General features: G+C 38.1%; 1 protein-coding gene across 3 annotated transcripts in view; it reads left to right on the top strand.

Annotated features, from left to right (window-relative positions):
- The first annotated feature begins 15,424 nt into the window (after positions 1-15,424).
- FTCDNL1 (formiminotransferase cyclodeaminase N-terminal like) overlaps positions 15,425-19,355 on the top strand; it is a 42,865-nt gene continuing 38,934 nt past the window's right edge. For all 3 annotated transcript variants that reach the window (XM_055573039.1, XM_055573038.1, XM_055573040.1), the window contains exons 1-2: positions 15,425-15,527; positions 17,644-17,770. In XM_055573039.1, coding sequence (XP_055429014.1) covers positions 17,656-17,770 — 115 coding nt within the window. In that variant the 5' untranslated portion in view covers positions 15,425-15,527; positions 17,644-17,655. The remainder of the gene's footprint in view (positions 15,528-17,643; positions 17,771-19,355) is intronic.

Below are 19,355 nucleotides of genomic sequence, written 5' to 3'. Positions count from 1 at the left end.
CATGAGTTTTGGACACAGGTTATTCTATTTTTTTCTATTAATACTTTATCTTGAGATGAAAATGTGGCCATTTACATTTTTTTCCAGATCTTCCTGGAGCAATATGCAGGGCAAGGGGTGGGAGTTGGGGGGTGGGTGGCAATAAACACATATAAAGCTTGTTAACCTGTATGTGAAAGGCATGGGCTTGTTGTGAGGATATAAAGAGTTTCCCAGAGGGAAAAGAAAGTAGAATCAGGAACACCAATGCCCATACAAAGGGAATCTTCCAAGTAGTGGTTGCCTGTTTGTCAAAACTCTAGAAAATAAGTTTAGAGAGCAGTTCTTTGTCTGATTTGCTCAGTACTGTACCACTCCACTAAGTGGCTTAGTTGTGCCTGACTTTTGGAACCCCATGGACTGTAGCCCACCAGGCTCATCTGTCCATGGGATTCTCCAGGCAAGAATATCGGAGTGAGTAGCCATTTCCATTCAGGTGTTTGTAAGAACAAATATTTGTTGAATGAACAAAAGAGTAAATGAATGGATGAATAGAAGATGCTCTTTGGACATCTTTTAAGTCAAATTACCAAATTAACATTAATAGTCATGGGTAAATTGAAGGTAATCCCACTGATCGGTGAGTGGGATAGAAAGTACAGACACTGAAAATATTTGAGAGAACAGAACCATGAATGGGATCAGGGATTCTTGAGGGGAAAACAGGTATAAGTCATGGAAAGACCAGTGATCTACTGACATCAAAAACCTCCTCTTAAAATTATAGATAAGGGAATTCTCTGGTGGTCCAGGTGTGAGGATTCCATGCTTCCACTGCACAAGCAAAGATGTGTGTGTTAGTGGCTTAGTCGTGTCTGACTCTTTGTGACCCCATGTACTGTAGTCCACCAAGCTCCTCTGTCCATGGGATTCTTCAGTCTAGAATGCTGGAGTGGGTAGCCATTCCCTTCTCCAGGGGATCCTCCCGACCCAGGGATCGGACCTGTGTCTCCTGCATGTGCAGGCAGATTGTTTACTGTCTGAGCCACGACGGAAGCCCCATTAATTGTTACTATATTGCTAATATCAGATTTTTAATAATCTTGGGGGAAAGTTAAAGAGCTATGCATAGCCTTATTTTACACAAATTTCAAGTCATCCTCAGCACATCTTCACATTCACTTAGATGAGGGCTGAAGAAGTCCAATAACTTAAGTTATTGGAAAAGTAACTAAATAACGGTAACCTTGATAACCCATCTGCTGTTGGCCATCTGCAGAAAAGACTTAGGTGTGGCCTAAGAGAATCAAGTGCTGGACTCAGTCTTAAGCCATTGAGGATGTTGCAACAAAATACTATAGAGTGAGTAGCTTATACAGAACAGAAATTTATTTCTCGCAGTTCTGGAGACTGGAAGTCTGACATCAGAGTGCCTGCGTGTTTGGATTCTAGGAAAGGTCCTCTTCCAGACTGCAGATTGCTCTCTGTATCCTCTTATAAAAGCACTAATCCTATTCAGGAGCCTCGATCCTCAAGACCTAATCACCTCTGAAAGGCCCCACGTCCTAATACTATTAGCTTGCGCACTAGGTTTTCAACCATGAATTTTGGGGGGACACAGATATTCAGACCACAGTAAACCCTTCAGTGATTTACCATTTCTCTTAAAATCTAACTCCTTAACAAGTGACACATGCATATTCCTGCCTCTTCAGAGGGTTTTTTCATGTCTATTCCCCTCAATGACTGAGGACTTCATAAACAAACAGCCTAATAGATATTAAGTAATTAAGGTAAAATAATTTGAATTTTCAGTTAATCTTTTGGCACCATTACAAGTGAGGTGATGCATTCAAATAAGAGTTGATGAGAGGAAAATTAGGTGACTTTTTTTCCTACTCAGAGGACATTTTCACTAAGATTGATTTGAAGTGTTTGGCATAGAAGTTAAAAAAGAAAAAAGAACCCAGCTATATATTACATACTCCTAGGGGCAGGAATTATCTCTCCATAAGTACATTTTTCATTTTCTCATGCTGCTGCTGCTGTTAAGTTACTTCAGTCACGTCCAACTCGGTGCGACCCCAGAGATGGCAGCCCACCAGGCTCCCTGTTCCCTGGGATTCTCCAGGCAAGAACACTGGAGTGGGTTGCCATTTCCTTTTCCAATGCATGAAAGTGAAGTCGCTCAGTCGTGTCTGACTCCTAGAGACCTCATGGACTGCAGCCTACCAGGCTCCTCCGTCCATGGGATTTTCCAGGCAAGAGTACTGGAGTGGGTTGCCATTGCCTTCTCCGTCATTTTCTCATAGCACCTAATAAATAATTCTGCTAAATGGTAGACCCCAACACCTTTCTTTGCAATTATTACCAACACTATCAACATATAGCCTGACATGAAATTATTCCAATCCTTAATAGTATTAATCTGAAATTTTAAAAGCCAGTCTTGTTATTGAATTAAGAAAATATACAATGGCATGGGCTTCCCAGCTGGCACTAGTGGTAAAGAATTCGCCTGCCAATGCAGGAGACTAAAGAGACGCGGGTTCAGTCTCTGGGTTGAGAAGATCCCCTGGAGGAGGGAATGGCAATCCACTCCAGTATTCTTGCCCCGAGAATCCCATGGACAGAGGAGCCTAGTAGGCTACAAGTCTATAGGGTCGAGAAGAATTAGACATGACTGAAATGACTTAGCACGCACGCTCAATGGCATCTGTACTAAAAGTGAAAAATCATTACTGTAACAGAACAAGGTCAAAATTAAGTGAGCTGTTCCCTTTAAATGGTACCTTAACTCTAGTATTCACACAATATATTGCAGTTTCCAGCTGATCCCTCAAATCTCCTTACAAGAAGAGAGGTTTATAATTCAAATAGTATAGGAAGAGGAAATCTAATTTTGACCTTCAGTCAAATTGATGCCAAAAGGAGTTTATGGTTTTCTTTATAAGCTGTAATTGCAAATACAGTTTCCTTCATCTTAAAAACTATTCCACCCTGAAATTTTCAAACAAAAATAGTTTGCAGAAACGTTGGCAAAAGACGTCTTCAAAGGAAACTAGTTTGAATTAGAAAGAGAAAGAGGAGCGGGATGGTGGATATTTTTAAAGGGATTATGTTTTCAATATTTTGGGCACTCTAATTCCTGTTACTTTTTTAAAAAAGCATTTCTCATTTAAAATTATAAGTAGATTAGTAATTTAAATGTGCTTAATTTGTAAATAAGGTAAAAATAATATGAATGTGTATAACTTTAAGAGAAAAACATTATAAGAATCTTTTCTTGAAATATTAAATAGAAGCAAAATTATCATTAGTAATGATTTGATACTAATGATAAGCACAATGACAATTGTCATAAGAAACTAAAATATGTGGGACCATATTATGGCATTAATTAAGATATAGAAATGGTATGAAATTCATTTACCAAAAATATTTTGACTAGTTATTTTAATCAAAATATTTGATAATATAACATCATGTACAATGACAATAAATAATGTTAGTTTCCCCAACACTGCTTATCATCATGTGTCTATAGGTTAAATTTAAAACCATGCCTGACTTTGAGATTAACTGACTCACTCATCACCTTTGCTACAACTGTTGCCTAATGTTCAACATAAATCAGGTCAGGATTCTGGTTTCACCAAGTTAGTACCTTATTTCAGTAGTTTAGGGTTTAGGGTAGGAAATTAGCGTTAAATAGAAGTGTTATCCCTTCTTACTTCTTATTGTGGCAGGTTCCAAGTCCTTAACTGATCTTAGTTCTCGTAAATATGTAACTTTTCTGTATGTATGTATGTATATTCTTTAAAAATTCTCACACTCCAAGTACTTTTTATTCCAGTGAATATCGGATATGGATTTTCATTACCAAAACCATGTTTGAACAAGGTAGCACAACGGAACCCACCAAATATGTTTCAGATATTCTTAGTTTGGGCTTCTCAGGTGGCTCAGTGGTAAAGAATTCACCTGCCAATGCAGGAGACTCGGATTTGATCCCTGGGTCCGGAAGATCTCCTGGAGGAGAAAATGGCAGCCCACTCCAGTATTCTGGCCTGGGAAATCCCACGGAAAGAGGAGACTGGTGAGCTACAGTCCATGGGGTCGCAGAGAGCTGGACACAATTTACTGACTGAACACACATGCACAGGCATGTTGTTAGTTACCTGTATTACCTTAGTTCTGAATTACCTGCAGGGATAGTTGCAGTAAGCAGGAGATATCGGAATCTTTGATAGTACCTAAATATTGGACTTAAGTAGTTCATGTACTCTACCAAACAGTCTTCCTCATGTTAAAGAGAAAGTTCAGGAGTTATTGTTTCTAGAAAGAAATAATTAAATACAGTAAAAAACAAAAAAACTGGAAAACCTATCTAGAAGCATCATGTCTTGCCACGAATGTCTTCTGTGTTGGATCAGGCTGAAGTAGGTTGAGAAAGATAAAGCCATTTCCCTCAACAATAGCTTTCCCCAACCCCCCCCCCCAAAAGTTCTGCCAGATTAACCAAACCAAAATAAACTAAATAAAAACAAGCAGAAAATAAAGATAGAAGTGGATTTCATAATCATTAAAATGATAATGGGCATGGTGAATATCCCCGAAAACAATATACCATGTGGTGAGATCCAGACTCATTTTCTTTGTGGAAAACTTAGCATCTCAAGGAAGATATATTCTGTAGGTCCTCTTCAGGAAAAGACTGTTTAAAAAATATGTGAGCTATAGAAAGGTTCAGAAATTTGAAACCTAGATTTTTGAATAGTTAGAAGTAGGTGCTATCCTATGAAATTTGAAGAAAATATTTACAAGTAAAATGTAAATATATAACACATCTGTGGAGATGTGTTATATATCGAAAATAAATAGTATTAAGCTTTAAATGTAACATCTTCTACCTTTGGTGACTAGAAGGAGAAGTTAGAGATGGTCTTGTTAGATCCCTAAATGGTGCCAGGCAACACTATTCGAATCATCCCTCAGTACCATTCCCAGAAAGAGAATACGGAGGTGAGGTTGTACTCCTACCCAATAGGATAATTCATAGAATCTTAAACTGTCAGGCTGGAAATGACATTACAGAACACCTTGTCCAGCTCTTTCAACTTACGGATATGGAAACCCAGGTGCAGAAAATCTGAGTCATTTGTCTAATTCATACCATTGGTGACAGGAGGGAATAAAACTATGGCTACTTGATCTCTGATCTGCAGTTTGTTCCACTGTGCAATACTGACTAATCTCTGTATCCACTCAAAGCCAAAAATGTGTTATTCATAGCATTGGCTCCCTACTTACAGAGATAATGTGGGTTAAAGAGAGCTAAATGCCACTGCAATTATTGTCGTTGTGGTTGTTAGATTTCACTTCCTGATCCACCTGCTGGGGCTCTATTTTAAGCTACACAGATAGGCAAAGCAGTCCACTGTCCTGAACGATAAAATAATTACTTTGGGATCAAAACAATTATGTGAAATTTCCTGCAGGAAAATTTCTTCCCTTTTTAACACCTTGCCTTCTCCCATTTCCCAAAGTAATAATACCTTCTCTTAAGAAGAAAGGAGCTTGGGTATCCAATTGTCCTAGGCTGAACCCCACTGACAATTCTTACATTTGAAGAGGTGAACAAAGGAGATGATCAAGTAATGGAATCTTTTAGTATATGGCTATGCTAAGTTTGTCTCATGGAGAAGAGAAGAAGATTGTGTACTGGGATGGGAAAAATGAATAAGAATTATAGACTATTAAACATTTTGTCTATAAAATTAGATTTTAATTACATCTGTTAGTAGAAATGCTTTTTCAACATCAATAATCCCATGTAGGTTCCCAGTAGCGCCCTTAGCATTTGATGCTCCTCATAGTTTGTGCTTGAATATTTTTTTTCAAGTCAGAGGAGAAAAATGCACATGTTTGAAAAAAAGGAAGAAACTTTAAGTCTATTGTGTCATCTTTCAATTTTACTTTCCTTTTAGATTTAGAATAGAGGCATATAAATACATATTTAGATCAAATGCCCAATGACTTAGTATTATATCAACAATTTTCAGAGGCTGAAGCTGGATATCATCATAGAATAAACTTCTTGGATAGAAGAAGAAATGTGAAGTATACTTGTAATTATCCTTTTACAATAAAAAAAACTCAGTAATAAAATTTTATAAATTTGATATCATGATACAGGAATAAATATTCATATTATCATCAATCTAGTCCCCATTTCTCCATTTAACAACTTAAAAGTTTTTTTGTTTTTTTAACAAGATCATCTGCTTCCACAATCTTCCCAAATTTTGTAACACTTTGCTCTTCCAGTACTTCCGGCATACAAGGAACTTTTAATTCCAGTTGTAGCTGTACATTCAAAGTTAATATTCAAATATAACCAGTGTGTTAGAATGTCCTTCCTTGTTGGCCTTACGCGCTCCTTTGCTGACTGTACAGATGCAGATATGACGGTGATGACGTAGGTATATGGCTATTTGACTTTCCAAAAGCCAAAGGGCAGGATGTAATTGAAGCCAAAGAGAAATTTTGGCCAAATATCAAAAGTCGAAGTCAAATTTCAACTAAGTTCCTAATTCAGAGTTCAGTAGAGCATTTCAATGAGCAAAGAATGTCGGAAATTCTTAAAATAGTTTCTCTATTTTCTTTTTCTCTTTATCTACAATATTTATAACTAGACATTTCAAACTGAAATCAATGAATTCCTCTAAAATCCACAAGATGGTGCTATGAAGTGGCATTTAGAAAAATTTTAAAAACCATATGCCTTCTAGGAGCAATTTTTAGGCAAGGCCAAATAAGTACCATTTAATAACATCCACTGAGATAATATACTGTTTTTATAAAAAGCAAAACCAGATCCATTGATATAAGAAAGGCGTACTTTTACTCCTCATATTGCTTTTTAATAATTTATCCCATAGATAATACTTCCGTTAACTCTGTTATTGATCTCAGGTTTTAAGGATATTTTGGAGAGGACTAAGAATTGAACTTGGATCTCAGCAGGGAGAAGCCTTAATAGGAAAAGTACTGGAATGAAACAGAGACCAGAGTTCTAATCTCTGCCTTAGACTTGAATTGCCACCTCCAGCCATCATTCCATCTACTCCTGCTGTTCCTAACCAAAGGCAGTTTTATTTTTGGCAAAGACTAGAAGCATTTTTCGGACAAGGCAATGGCACCCCACTCCAGTACTCTTGCCTGGCAAATCCCATGGGCGGAGGAGTCTGGTAGGCTGCAGTCCATGGGGTCCTTAAGAGTCAGACACGGCTGAGCGACTTCACTTTCACTTTTCACTTTCATGCATTGGAGAAGGAAATGACAACCCACTCCAGTACTCTTGCCTAGAGAATCCCAGGGATGGGGGAGCCTGGTTGGCTTCCATCTATGGGATCGCACAGAGTTGGACACGACTAAAGCGACTTAGCAGCAGCAGCAGCAGCAAAGGCATTTTTGATTGTCACAACTTGAGGGGTTTGCTGCTGCTGGCATCTAGTGGGGAGAGGTCAAGGATGCTGCTAGACACTCTACAATGCACAGGACAACCTCCACAACAAAGAATTATCCTCCCCTAAATATTGATAGTGCTAAGATTAAAAAAATGACCTATTTGTTCACTCCTTTGTTGGTTTGTCAGTTCATTCATCAAATAGTTCCTATATATAAGTTTATGCATAAATGGATAAATCTACCCATCAGTCCATTAATTCACTCTTCAACAAATTCTTACAAAGTGTCTACAACTCAAGACTGCACTAAACTCTAGGGATTAAAAAGACAAGAATTACCTTATTCCTGTTGAGTCTAACAGAAGAAGAGAGACACTTATGAAATAATATAAAAATAATATGTGATGAATATTTCAGTGTTAAGATGTTCTGAGAACACAGAAGAGTAGGATGAATTTTGGAGAAGATGGTAGAATTCAGCAAGGCGTCCTAGAGGTGGGGACTGTTTACTAGGTGGGGAGAGGGTGCTCATAGAATAAAATTTTGAACAAAGCACAAGCAAAGCCAGAGACATGCAGTAGTTCAAAGTGTGTTCTGGTGAACAGTATACTGTTGTGCTATGAGATTAGACTAAGGAGGAGGGTTAGGAAAAGGAAAGGGGAAAATCTGTTAAAAGTATATAGATGGGACCCCATTGAGAAGGGTCTTGGATTCCATCTTCCAAACACTGATTTTTTAAAATAGAAGACTGATACTAGACATGGGCTTCTCTGGTGGCTCAGACAGTAAAGAATCTGCCTGCAATGCAGGAGACCTGGGTTAAATCCCCGAATCAGGAAGATTCCCTAGTGAAGAGAATGGCTACCCACTTCAATATTCTTGCCTGGAGAATTCCATGGACAGAAGAGCCTACCATGGGCTACAGTCCATGAGGTCACAAAGAGTCAGACATGACTGAGCAACTAACACACACACACACACACACACACACACACACACACACAAGACATGTGGCAATCACTTAACTTTTTAAGGTCTGGGTTTCACATCCTTAAAGAGTTTGATGAAATATATTTCAGGTTTATTTTTAGCTTTAACACTGTTTTATAGTTATAAAGTCAATCCATTAGATATATTAAATGCTATATATTCTTTGATTTATATTACAACCATCAAAGTCACAATATCTGTAAAGAAAATACCACTTTTCATCTATAAAATTTGTATTATTATAGATATTTTAACTTCATTGTAATGAACAAAGTATAATATATTCCTATTAATGTATTTGGTGTTTAAGGCTGGACATATTTGAGAAGATCAAGTTATCTTGCAGAATATACAGTCTTCTGATTAGTTTATTCCTATACCAGTAACTACTATAGGTTGACCCAGGATACATTTTTAAAATATCTTTTCTGCACACAGTCTTCTCTATTTGTACTTTTATCAATGTTTTAAACAATATAATTAGATTGGAATAGTTAACATATGCTTTATACTTTGAATAGTTACTTCAAAAATGTTTTAGGGAAATGAAACATTGGGGTCTTTTAAAAATGTTTTTCATTGAAGTATATAGTTGATTTGCAATGTTGTATTAGTTTCAGGTATATAGCAAAGTGATTCAGTTTTATATATGATATATATAAAAGAATATTTACATTCTTTTTCATATTTCTTTCCCATATAGGTAATTACAAAATATTGAGTATAGTTCCTCATGCTATACTGTAGACCCCTGTTGTTTATTTATTTTATATATAGTAGTATGTATATGTTCCTCTCAAATTCCTAATTTATCTCTTCTTCCCACCTTTCCCCTTTGGTAACCGTAAGTTTGTTTTATATGTCAGTGAGTCTATTTCTGTTCTGTAAATGAGTTTATTTGTATCAATTTTTTTAGATTCCACATAGAATAATATCATATGATATTCGCCTTTCTCTGTCTGACTTACTTCAATTAGTATGATAATCTCTAGGTCCATTCATGTTGGCATAAAAAACAGTGGGCTCTTTTCTATGTCTTACATTACTACATGAAGAAAACTCAAAGATTAAGAATTATTTGAATTTTACTTGAGTAAATTAGTAGCTATCAAGTGGATATTTGATCTTGATTTACAAAATGTATTTTCATTATATATTTTTCACTTAATATTTTAACATTTGTAATTTAAATTCATTTTTAAAATATGAGTAGCTGAAACCGCTGCTACAGATCAGTTCTGTTGTCATTCAGAATTTAAGCCTATCGATCAAATGGCATAACATGAAATGAAAGAAAAAAATTGAAAGGGGGTTTTCAAAACAGAAAAATGGGCTCCATATATAAATAAAACACAGAAATCTCCTATGAGGAGCACTGCCATTCTTTTGCCCCAAATAGGGAAACGAAAATACTGATGTCAAAAGTGACAGAGGCACCGAGAAGGGCTAGGCGGTATTACAGTCTCCTGAACCCGTTAGTGAAACAATATCTAAACCACTCTCATCCTTGCCTGTTGTCTGACTATAACTGTCTACTCTATTTGATTGTATCTTTTTGAGTCTTTTTTTTCTTCTTCCCCCGAATCTTTATCCTTCTGGTTTCTGTACCACATTTCCACAAGTATTAATTAAAACCCTTGATGGATCATTTCAGATTTGAATATCCATTCGTATTTATTTTCCTCCACAATCCAATAATTTTAAAAGGTAGTGTGGATTTTCTACAGTGCTTGTGTTTTGAGACAGTATCATGGATTCGATTCAGTATAGAAGTTTAATCTTCAAAAGATGAGAACTTTGTATGATGTTACAAAAAGCGTTTCAAATCCCAGAAAAGTAGTTGAACTAGTCAGTTGTTTTCAAAGGCACCTTAGAGTTCAGAGGGCCCATGGAAGCAGCAGTTAGGGGGTTAAAGTGCAGGACTGCAGGGACACCCCCACTGCCTAGCCTAACCCTACTTTATCACAAACTCTGCTTCCAACCCTACTGCCTATTTGTTCCAGGTCCAACATTTTTGAACAATGAAATTCTTACAAGAATTTCTAAGGTCCTTTCTGACCTTAGATTCTATGATTTTTTATTTTCAAATCATTTTTAAAAACACAGAACTTCAAGTAAGATTTCAATAATAACTGAGAGGCAAAAGGTAGGATAAAGAAAAGATTAAAAATAACAATACCAAAAATTTTTAACTTTTCCAATTCTTCCTCTGAAATTAGACATTTTCTATTTAAATGTAATGAAAAGGCATGATTTTAAAAGGTTAAATCCTTTCAAACACTGAACCAGACAGTAAAAGACAAATCAGCGGTACAAATCCAGAACATTCAAAATCCCTTGAACCTTCAGTTTGAATTCCCTGCAGAGACAGACCTTGCAGATCTGCCCAAGAACAGGAGAACTGGTTCTCTCCTTTTCAGAGCAAGGGATGGCTCTGAACACAAGTGGGAATTAGGGCCCGCAGACATCACAGGATGCTTCTGCTCAAACTCCGGTGCATGCGAGAGGTTATCCTGTTGGTGTCAATAAGAGCTGGCATTCACTTGCATGTACCTAGGACATTAAACAACAATAACACAAAAGTGCCTACAAGTGCACAGAGCATGACAACACCACTGGACTGCCTGTCACAAGATGTGTCATTTTCTTAATAAAGTTGGCAGTCATCACCTACTAGTTGGATTTCTTAAGTAGATACCGATTAAACCTCATAATGCATCAAAAATTCATGTTTTTTGAGGAAATGTTTTTAGAGGAAATGTTTCTAAACATTCTCAGCATTTTTGTGGACAAAATAAGATACATTTTATGAATTAATGTTAGTCTCATAAATTAAGACAAATTTTCAGCAAAAACTCAAAGTCAATTTAGGGATTGCTCTTCCTTTGCAGTATAAACAATAGGTTGTTTTTTTGTTTTTTTTTAAACAAAACAACAGCTTTGGAGAGAGGCTCTGGGAGACACTTTTTTCCATTTGACACCTAGGCTGCATAATGAAGGAATGCATAAAGAAATGACCATGTGGAAGGCAGGAAAGGAAAGGAATGAATTAAAGGATGAATAGATCATAGACTTACTTTTTTTTTTGGCTAGTTACAGGAGATATTCCAGCTATGAAGGAACAGAATGCATAACAAGGGATTCCAACTTAAGCTAATAACTATGCTTACGTTGTAGTCTACTGGTCTTTCATAATAAAGAGATCACTCAACTAAAGAGGAAGAATCCAGTCCATGTTGTGTAAAGGGAACAGTATTTCCCAAATATTAATAAAGATGAAAAGTTGTTAATTCTGGCAATTTCTCTGTATTTTTTTTCCTCCTTCATTAAGACAAAAATGGCCAGAGATCCATTTCCCATAATTAAAGGTAAAAATGTAAGGCCAATGGAATTATTTCTCTTGTTTATTGTAACTTCTTTCTAGATATCAAGCTCCTTTTCTTTGTTTAAAATAAATGAATAGCACAGTTTCCCCATGCTAAATAAAGCAGCACTGAAGCCTATCTGCTAGTTAGAAAATGACTAATAGAACACATATTTCATAATATCACATTAAATTCAAATAATTTAATCCAAACAAGTAAATCCGCTTCTGCACTTAACTTGTCCCAGAATGACAACTAAAGTCGCTCTTTTTTAATTCTTCATTTGTCAAACCACATTTATATGAAAGAAGAAACAAAATTCTTCTCAAGTTCCCAGAGGAGGGAAGAAGGCAGAATGAAATCTGACATAGTGCAAAAATATGGTGAAAGTGTAATCTTAGAAAAATTGCACAAGGAATTAGACTTCTTTTTTCCTCTTTTTTTTCTGTGCTGCTTGGGATCTTAGTACCCACCCCAAGAATCGAACTGTGCTCCCTGCTGTGGAAGCTCAGAGTTGTAGCCACTGGACTGTCTGTCTTTCCAAGAGAAATTTTCTACTCACATTTCCCTGAATACAGATAAATGCTAGAATATGAAAAGAGAAAATTATTCATTGTATTAATTAAAATATTCTTTAAAACATTATTTCAAAATTCCACAGCACAATAGGAAGCTTTCTGATTATCATATTCTGAAATGCACCAGGTAAGTAGGTAGCGAAATGGATTGTTAGTAGAGTTGACTCTTTTGCTTGTCCTAATAAGGATTTGTCTTCAAATTGGCCAAGTCTCCTATACATGAAACTCTTGTGTGTGTGTTATGTGAGTTGCTCAGTTGTGTCTGACCCCCTGCGACCCCTTGGACTATAGCCCATCAGGGTCCTCTGTCCATGGAATTCTCCAGGCAAGAATAATGAAACTCTTGAACAAACTATAAATTATATGTATCTGCTGGCCTGGAAATTTCTACCCTTGATATTTTTGGTTTTGTTGCCCATTTCAGGGGCAGAAGAAAGGATGTAGGCAAGGCAGAGTGGCATAGTTTCTTCTCAACCCTACAATCAGAAATGGGCTGGCAAGAAGGGGAATACAACCACAGGGTGAGGTGAGTGTGACTGAGCCGACAAGTGCAAAACAGGCTCCTGATGTTACTTAAAATTTTGATATTTTGTTCAGCACCGATTTATTGTTTTGTATTGACTTCTTAAAGTATTGCATTACTGAAGTTTTTGGCACCACTTGTATTTTGTGCCTGAGCTGAATGGCTCCCTCACTCACCCTAGTCCCAGCCCCACTCAAGCAGCACTGGGCTCTGGATTCAAGTGGATCTGCGGAGCCCTGCCTGAACGCAGCCTCCCCCTTTGACCCGCCTCAACTCTGATGGGCCAAGAACAAGAACTGTTTTCTCTCTGCTTGCAAAAATGAAAATGAAGAATATAGAAAAGTGTCCTTTTGTCTCACAGGGAAGCTATGGGAGGGTTCAGAAGCAGTTGTCATTGATGGAAGTGACACTGGGACTTTGAGCTGTTCTCTCTTTCCAGTACTTACTTGTTTCTGGACAGAATCCATGATAAGCAAAACAACTAATGCCCAGAATGTGGATTTACAGCAGGAGAAATGAGGAATCAAAGTAACACATTCACCCAAAAAGTATGAAAATGTCCCTCCGAAGCATGCTAAGTTAAACAAAAATGAGGTGTTTAATAATATGTAATTGTAAATGTGACATACACTCTTTTAAAACAGGGCAGAATTATATGTGATAAACTAACACCGAGGGTACTTTTCCATTCCTGAAGACAGCAAAAGACTTTCAATCTCAATGCTAAACTTCTCATCAGCCTTGCTGCTATCCGTCTCCTTGTCTTTTTCAAAAAGGTATGTTTATAATCCTCAGGCAGGGGCAGAGGCTGCCCCCCTTCTAAAAGAACCCTGGGCCCTGCTTTCTCTCCATTGTGTTTGACATGACTAGAGTGGAGAAAAGAACAAGGTTTACTGAGTAACTCCTCTGTGTTGATGCTTTGAGAGGCCTTATCTTACTTGATGCCCCAGCAGTCCTGGAAGCAAGAGTGATTCTCACAAAGAGGATTAGGAGATATGGCGAGGAAGATTTAGTCCTGGCAGATGCTACAGCTATAACACATGAAGCCCCTGTCTTCTCTGGAAGGATATGAGAAGACTAGATGTAATGTTACTACTCTGTCTTTTGTTTCAGCAAATTATCTCATGGGATTGTTGGAAAGGTGAAAAATAAGGGCTTCACTTCTATTGTCCTCCATGGAAAGAAACTTTGGATACTTAGATGCTTTTTGGAAACTGGAAGTTAAAGCTATGGGCAATAAGAATTTCTGGAAAGAAGAGAAAGGTAGGGATGTTGATCTGGTTAAAGAGCTCTCAAAATTATCTGCTGACATTAGATAACAGACATTAACATGCATATAAATCTATTTTATACATTTTCTATGCAGATTCAATAGGAAAAAAACCCTCAAATATATATTTAATTCCTTAGGGTCCCAAGGCGCTTTGAGGATTTAAACTGATAAACCAACCTCAAAGGGACTGATTCTTGCAACTAAAACACAGACACCTCTGGGGTGAAATGTGGCAACAGTTTGACAGGCATAGCAGTAGCTTAGGCCAGAAAGGATTTATCCAATTAAAATTATGGGATGAATTTTGGCTGGCAGAATGTAATTACCAGCCTTGGAAAGGATCCAGGATCCTGAGGTTAACACCCCTCCTCTTGCCAACAACCCTCCTACCTGCCAACACTCTGAGATGGAGAAGGCTGGATCTGACACAATCGCACATAATACTGTTGTGACATCTAAGTACAATGATGATGATGTGAGAAGCATCATGAACCTGATTTTTTTTAACACTCATTATGTTACTTATTTTTATGCCACATTAGGCTAGAAACCAAATGTCCACATAAATGTTAATTTCCTCAAATCTGTGTTTAAAAAGTATAATTAGAAAATAAAAAATAGATTTAAAAATTAATGTATTCCTCCCAAGTAGTTATTTAGTGATTATTTCACTTCAGAAACAAAATTGGATCAAAATGGTGACATTTAATCCTTGTTACATTAAAAAGAAAAAAAGCAGGTCCTGATTTTTTTTTTTTTTTAAGAGAAATGTATTCTCAAGGTTCACTGGCCTAGAAAAAAGGGAAATGCCTAATGCCTGGTTCCTACTCGTAATTTTGACTAAACGGGTATATGCTTTTGTCTTGGTCCAGATTATATTCACAGTCGCTCGCGGACAGTGTTTCTCAGGAGGGAATTTATCAAAGGGGTGTGTGTGTGCCGGGCGAGGCGGGGGCGGGGGCGGGGGCGGGGGGGGGGGAGCGGGAACGTGTGTTTCTGTGTAAATAGAGAAAAGAGCCCCCTGCTGGTGTACGATCAATAAGTAATGACCTCATCATTAGATTCTAATTCCCTTTTAAAAAGTCATTCATTTACAAGAAAACCGTGGAGAGTTCCAAGTTAAAGCAGGCGGGGTGGGAAGGCACTTCTAGAAGAAAGGTTAAGCTCTCCCGGACGCTGCACGCGGTCGGGTCGGGTAGAGTCAGGAAAGAAGCTCAGAGCCCAGCCAGCGGGCTGTGGGGCTGGAGCGCGCCCGGGAGGCGGGGCCGGCGGCGGAAACGGCGCACTGGTCACGCGCGGCGACTGGGGCTCGGCGCCGTCCTACCCCGCCGCCATCCGCGCGCGCAGGTGGGTTCCGCGCAAACCGCGGAGCAGCCGAGGTGGTTGCAAGCTCGAGGCGGGCCTCCGGAGGCGCGGCCGCAGGCTTCCTCTGGCTCCCGGCCCCGCCTGCCGCGGACGCTGATCCCCTTGCTGGTTTTCCCCGGGAGCCCACAGCGAGTCCCTAGGTTTTACCCCTCGGCCCACCCCTCGTCTCACGTGGCTCTGGGCCACTCCACGCTAGAACCCGCGTGGAGCCGCACAGGGAGTGCCAGTGGCGGCGTCTGCCCCATACTGCGCTGTGCCTCCTGGACGAGCCTCTGCGGCCCTAAATGTGCTAACGGTGGTGCGTGCGCCGGACGCAGGTGATGTGGCAGAGCGTTGGGGACTGCTCTGCCCCGCACAGGTCCACCCAGTTCCTCCGAGGGAGGCAGGTTTGGGTCTCTAGCCGGAAGTAATCCCAAAGGTGATCGAAGGGGTGGGCGAATTACGATCATCCTCTCAAACCACAAATGTTTGGGGTCTTGCTCGGGGTCAAATTCTTAGAGGAGGAGGAGGAAGAAGAGAAAAATTTGCCCTTTCTACTAATAAGCCTGAGTGCTTGCCAAAAGCCTGATATTGCCGCTAATTTCAGCTTTTGCAATGAAGGTAGATTTTTCTAACACCATCTTTGTGTGATTTAGCTGTCCACAGGGAATCAAAATGTGGAATGAGAGGATGAAACTAATCCTTTCTTTTGCACTGTTAGGGGTTGCCATAAACACCATTTGTTAAAAAGCATAATTATGTTGGGAAAGTGCCTGATGAGACAATTAAGCTACATAAACACACTGAAAACAAATGAAAGCCAGAAGACGCCCACACCCCTTGTGTAAAGCAATTTTTTGTTTACATAAAAACGAGAGAGGTCTGAGCTGCTCTATTGCAACAGTGTTATTAATGTCTACAGAATCCTAATGACCCTATTTTTTCTGAATTTTCAATTGTGAGATGATGGTCACAATGTGAAAACTTGGAACTAATGGTGAAGCCCTGTTATCTCCTCTTAGGTTAAAATGATCAGGCCAACGAACAGCCCTAGTGAACAGAAGCCATTGGATTTATACACGGAGAACACTATTAATTACACCACAGCATGTTGGCTTTAACTTATGAGCTTAATGTGTGTCTCAGAGTTGTACACCATTCTCTGCAGTATCCCTCACAGGGAGGACTTTACCTGTCAGAAAATGTTCCACAGTAAAATTTACTGAATGAGTTCATGAGGGCCACGTTCACTTTTAGCTATATTTAAAAGAGGTGGAAATACGATGACCTGATCTTTAAAAAGGGGAATTTTTTGTTTTGTAATATTTAAACTTAATTTCATAATATCATTTGAAGTTTGGAAAGATAACTAGTTGAAAATACCATTCTGGTGTACTGAAGAAAGTCAAAGCAACCTCCAAAACTTGTATGATGATTCTATTTTCAAAGAAACCAGTCACATTTTTGGCTGATTATTGAGTAACATATCCTAGTACTCCATGTCAGCTTTCAGTTCAATGTACAAAGTCCTGTGAAAGATTTTAAACTGGTTTAGGGACTATGGAGATCAAAGTACAAGAGGAACTTAGTCAAATAGTTGTCATTTAAAACCTCCAGGAGAATCTCCTTTATTTGTTCATGTACTATCCATGGCATGGCTGGTGGAGGTACCCTTTCTGTCAGAATAGTTTTTATAAGAATCAGCATATTAAGTAATCTCTTGTTTCTCTTTTCTGTATTTCCCCAGAAATCTTATTTAACAAAAGTATCATGCTTCTTCAAAAACAAGATTAAACTATAGAAGGCAATATTTAAGAGAGTGACATACTTTAATGAAAAAGTTTCCCGTGACAGAATTCAGACGGAGTACTTGATGGATATTTCTAGTGTGTTACTGTCTTCACATGTTCATATGTGCATGACCACATGTGCATGGTTTTTTGGCTGAGTCAATGTGAGATATTATCCTTTATGCGTTACCTACGAATGAAATAGTAAAGCATTCATGTTATGGCTACCTGGTTTCCAAACAGCTATGACTTTTTAAATGTTTAATGAATGTGAAAATATGAATAAACTGTAGAAACCAAAATGAAGACTAGTTTTTCTCCTTTTCTAGAAGAAAATCACCATGTCTTCTTGTCGAGTGGGGCTCCGTTTGGCTGCCTGTTTATTAAACATTTCAGAAGCCAGAAAAAAGTACATTGTTGAGAACATAGTGAAAGCTGCTCTTCTTGAAAGAAATGGTAGGAAAAGGCAATAGATGTGAATATGTAGTGTTTTGATAATAAGAATAATTTTTTTATTCTGCTGACAGTGTCCATAGTACACACCTCCTTTCTTCCTGAATTTTCTCCCTGTTCTTGGGCTATCATAGCTTGGCTCCAGAATGCTGAGATAGATCACTTACTCAGATGTATACATAACACTCTCTTCCAAATGCCTGCATACCATCCATAAGCATATTTCTTCACATTGGAGAGGGTGTCTGAAATGCATATTGTTCAGGATATTGACAGGACTCCTGAAGAGGATATATTTACATACAGGTTTAATGTTTCCCTCATGGGCCATGTGTATGATCATTAATAGAAAGAGCATAATTCATTATGCTTTTTATTCAGCAGGTTAAATAAAAAATAAACCTGTTGCATACCAAGTACTTTTCAAAAGCACTCCTGCCAGCAAAGCCCAGGCTGTCATTACAGCATTAATATTTCTACTCCGTTTTCTCCATATAAAGACTCTTAGGCGTTGAAGTGATGTGTGTAAGATCATTCAGCCATTCAGATTCAGAAGACTGAAACTCAAGTCTCCTTTACCCCCTGCACCAGTATTTACTATTAGAGATGCTACTCTTTCTCTCTTTTCTTAACCTTTGTTAAAATGTTCATATGATGACATATAGTTCTAAATATTATTTGTTTTTACTTTCACACATACACAAAACACAGTGTATTTACAGGTTTACATCACTTAAATACAAAAGCTTTGTTATTAAATCAACAGCTTTTTTGGCAACAGGTGAGTATTAGGGTCATAGCCCTGAAGCCTTTGAAACAGTCTATTTTAATTTCTGGTTGTCATTTTTTATTTGGTTATTGCTTTTCATGAGAGAGAGGTGCTTTTCCTAGGCCTGTTTCTAACACTGAGCACATTTAAGTTACCATCTAGCAACTTTGAGGGGCTAGGAATGTCTGTGAAAATTCCTGATAATTGCTGATAGGAAAACTCCTCTGGAGCCAGCATGCAGCTGTGCTTTTGCATTCTCTTTGTGGGAAGAGCCAGCTTGGGCCCCACATTGTTAGATAGTACATCTAATGGGATTGGGTGAATGTGCAGAGACACATTCTGTGATTAAGTGACTGGGCAGAGACATTTGTGGAAGTCATACACTGATGGACACCTGGGTCTCAACTCACAGTTTTTATCAGCTTATTAGTGGCAGCAGCTCAAATGGAATTATAGCTATTATACTCTATTACAAATACCAAACAATTTACTTCTGCTGAGATTCATACTGACAGCTCCTCCTGCCAGAAGTAATTTTTTTTTTCTATATGCATGCTTAAGAAATTGCAGGAGAGAGTGTTTCATTCTTTCAGTATTTGAATCAATTGAATCATATGAAACTGAGAATAAAAGCTTTTCAGAAGAAGATTTCGGATGAAAAAAATAAAATTATCTCTTTTCGTCTAAAAGCTAAAGTATGTTGAAAAAAACACATAAAAAGGAGGTTGTATGATCTCGTTCCTGCTCAGTCTTTCATAGTTTTAAAAATGCAGGGAAGGTAGCACTAGTTAAGAAAATGACCTGCTGTTTTACAGATAC

Source organism: Bubalus kerabau, chromosome 3 (assembly GCF_029407905.1).
Source record: "Bubalus kerabau isolate K-KA32 ecotype Philippines breed swamp buffalo chromosome 3, PCC_UOA_SB_1v2, whole genome shotgun sequence".
NCBI classification, from domain to species: domain Eukaryota; kingdom Metazoa; phylum Chordata; class Mammalia; order Artiodactyla; family Bovidae; genus Bubalus; species Bubalus kerabau.
This window is presented reverse-complemented; position numbering and strand designations above follow the sequence as displayed.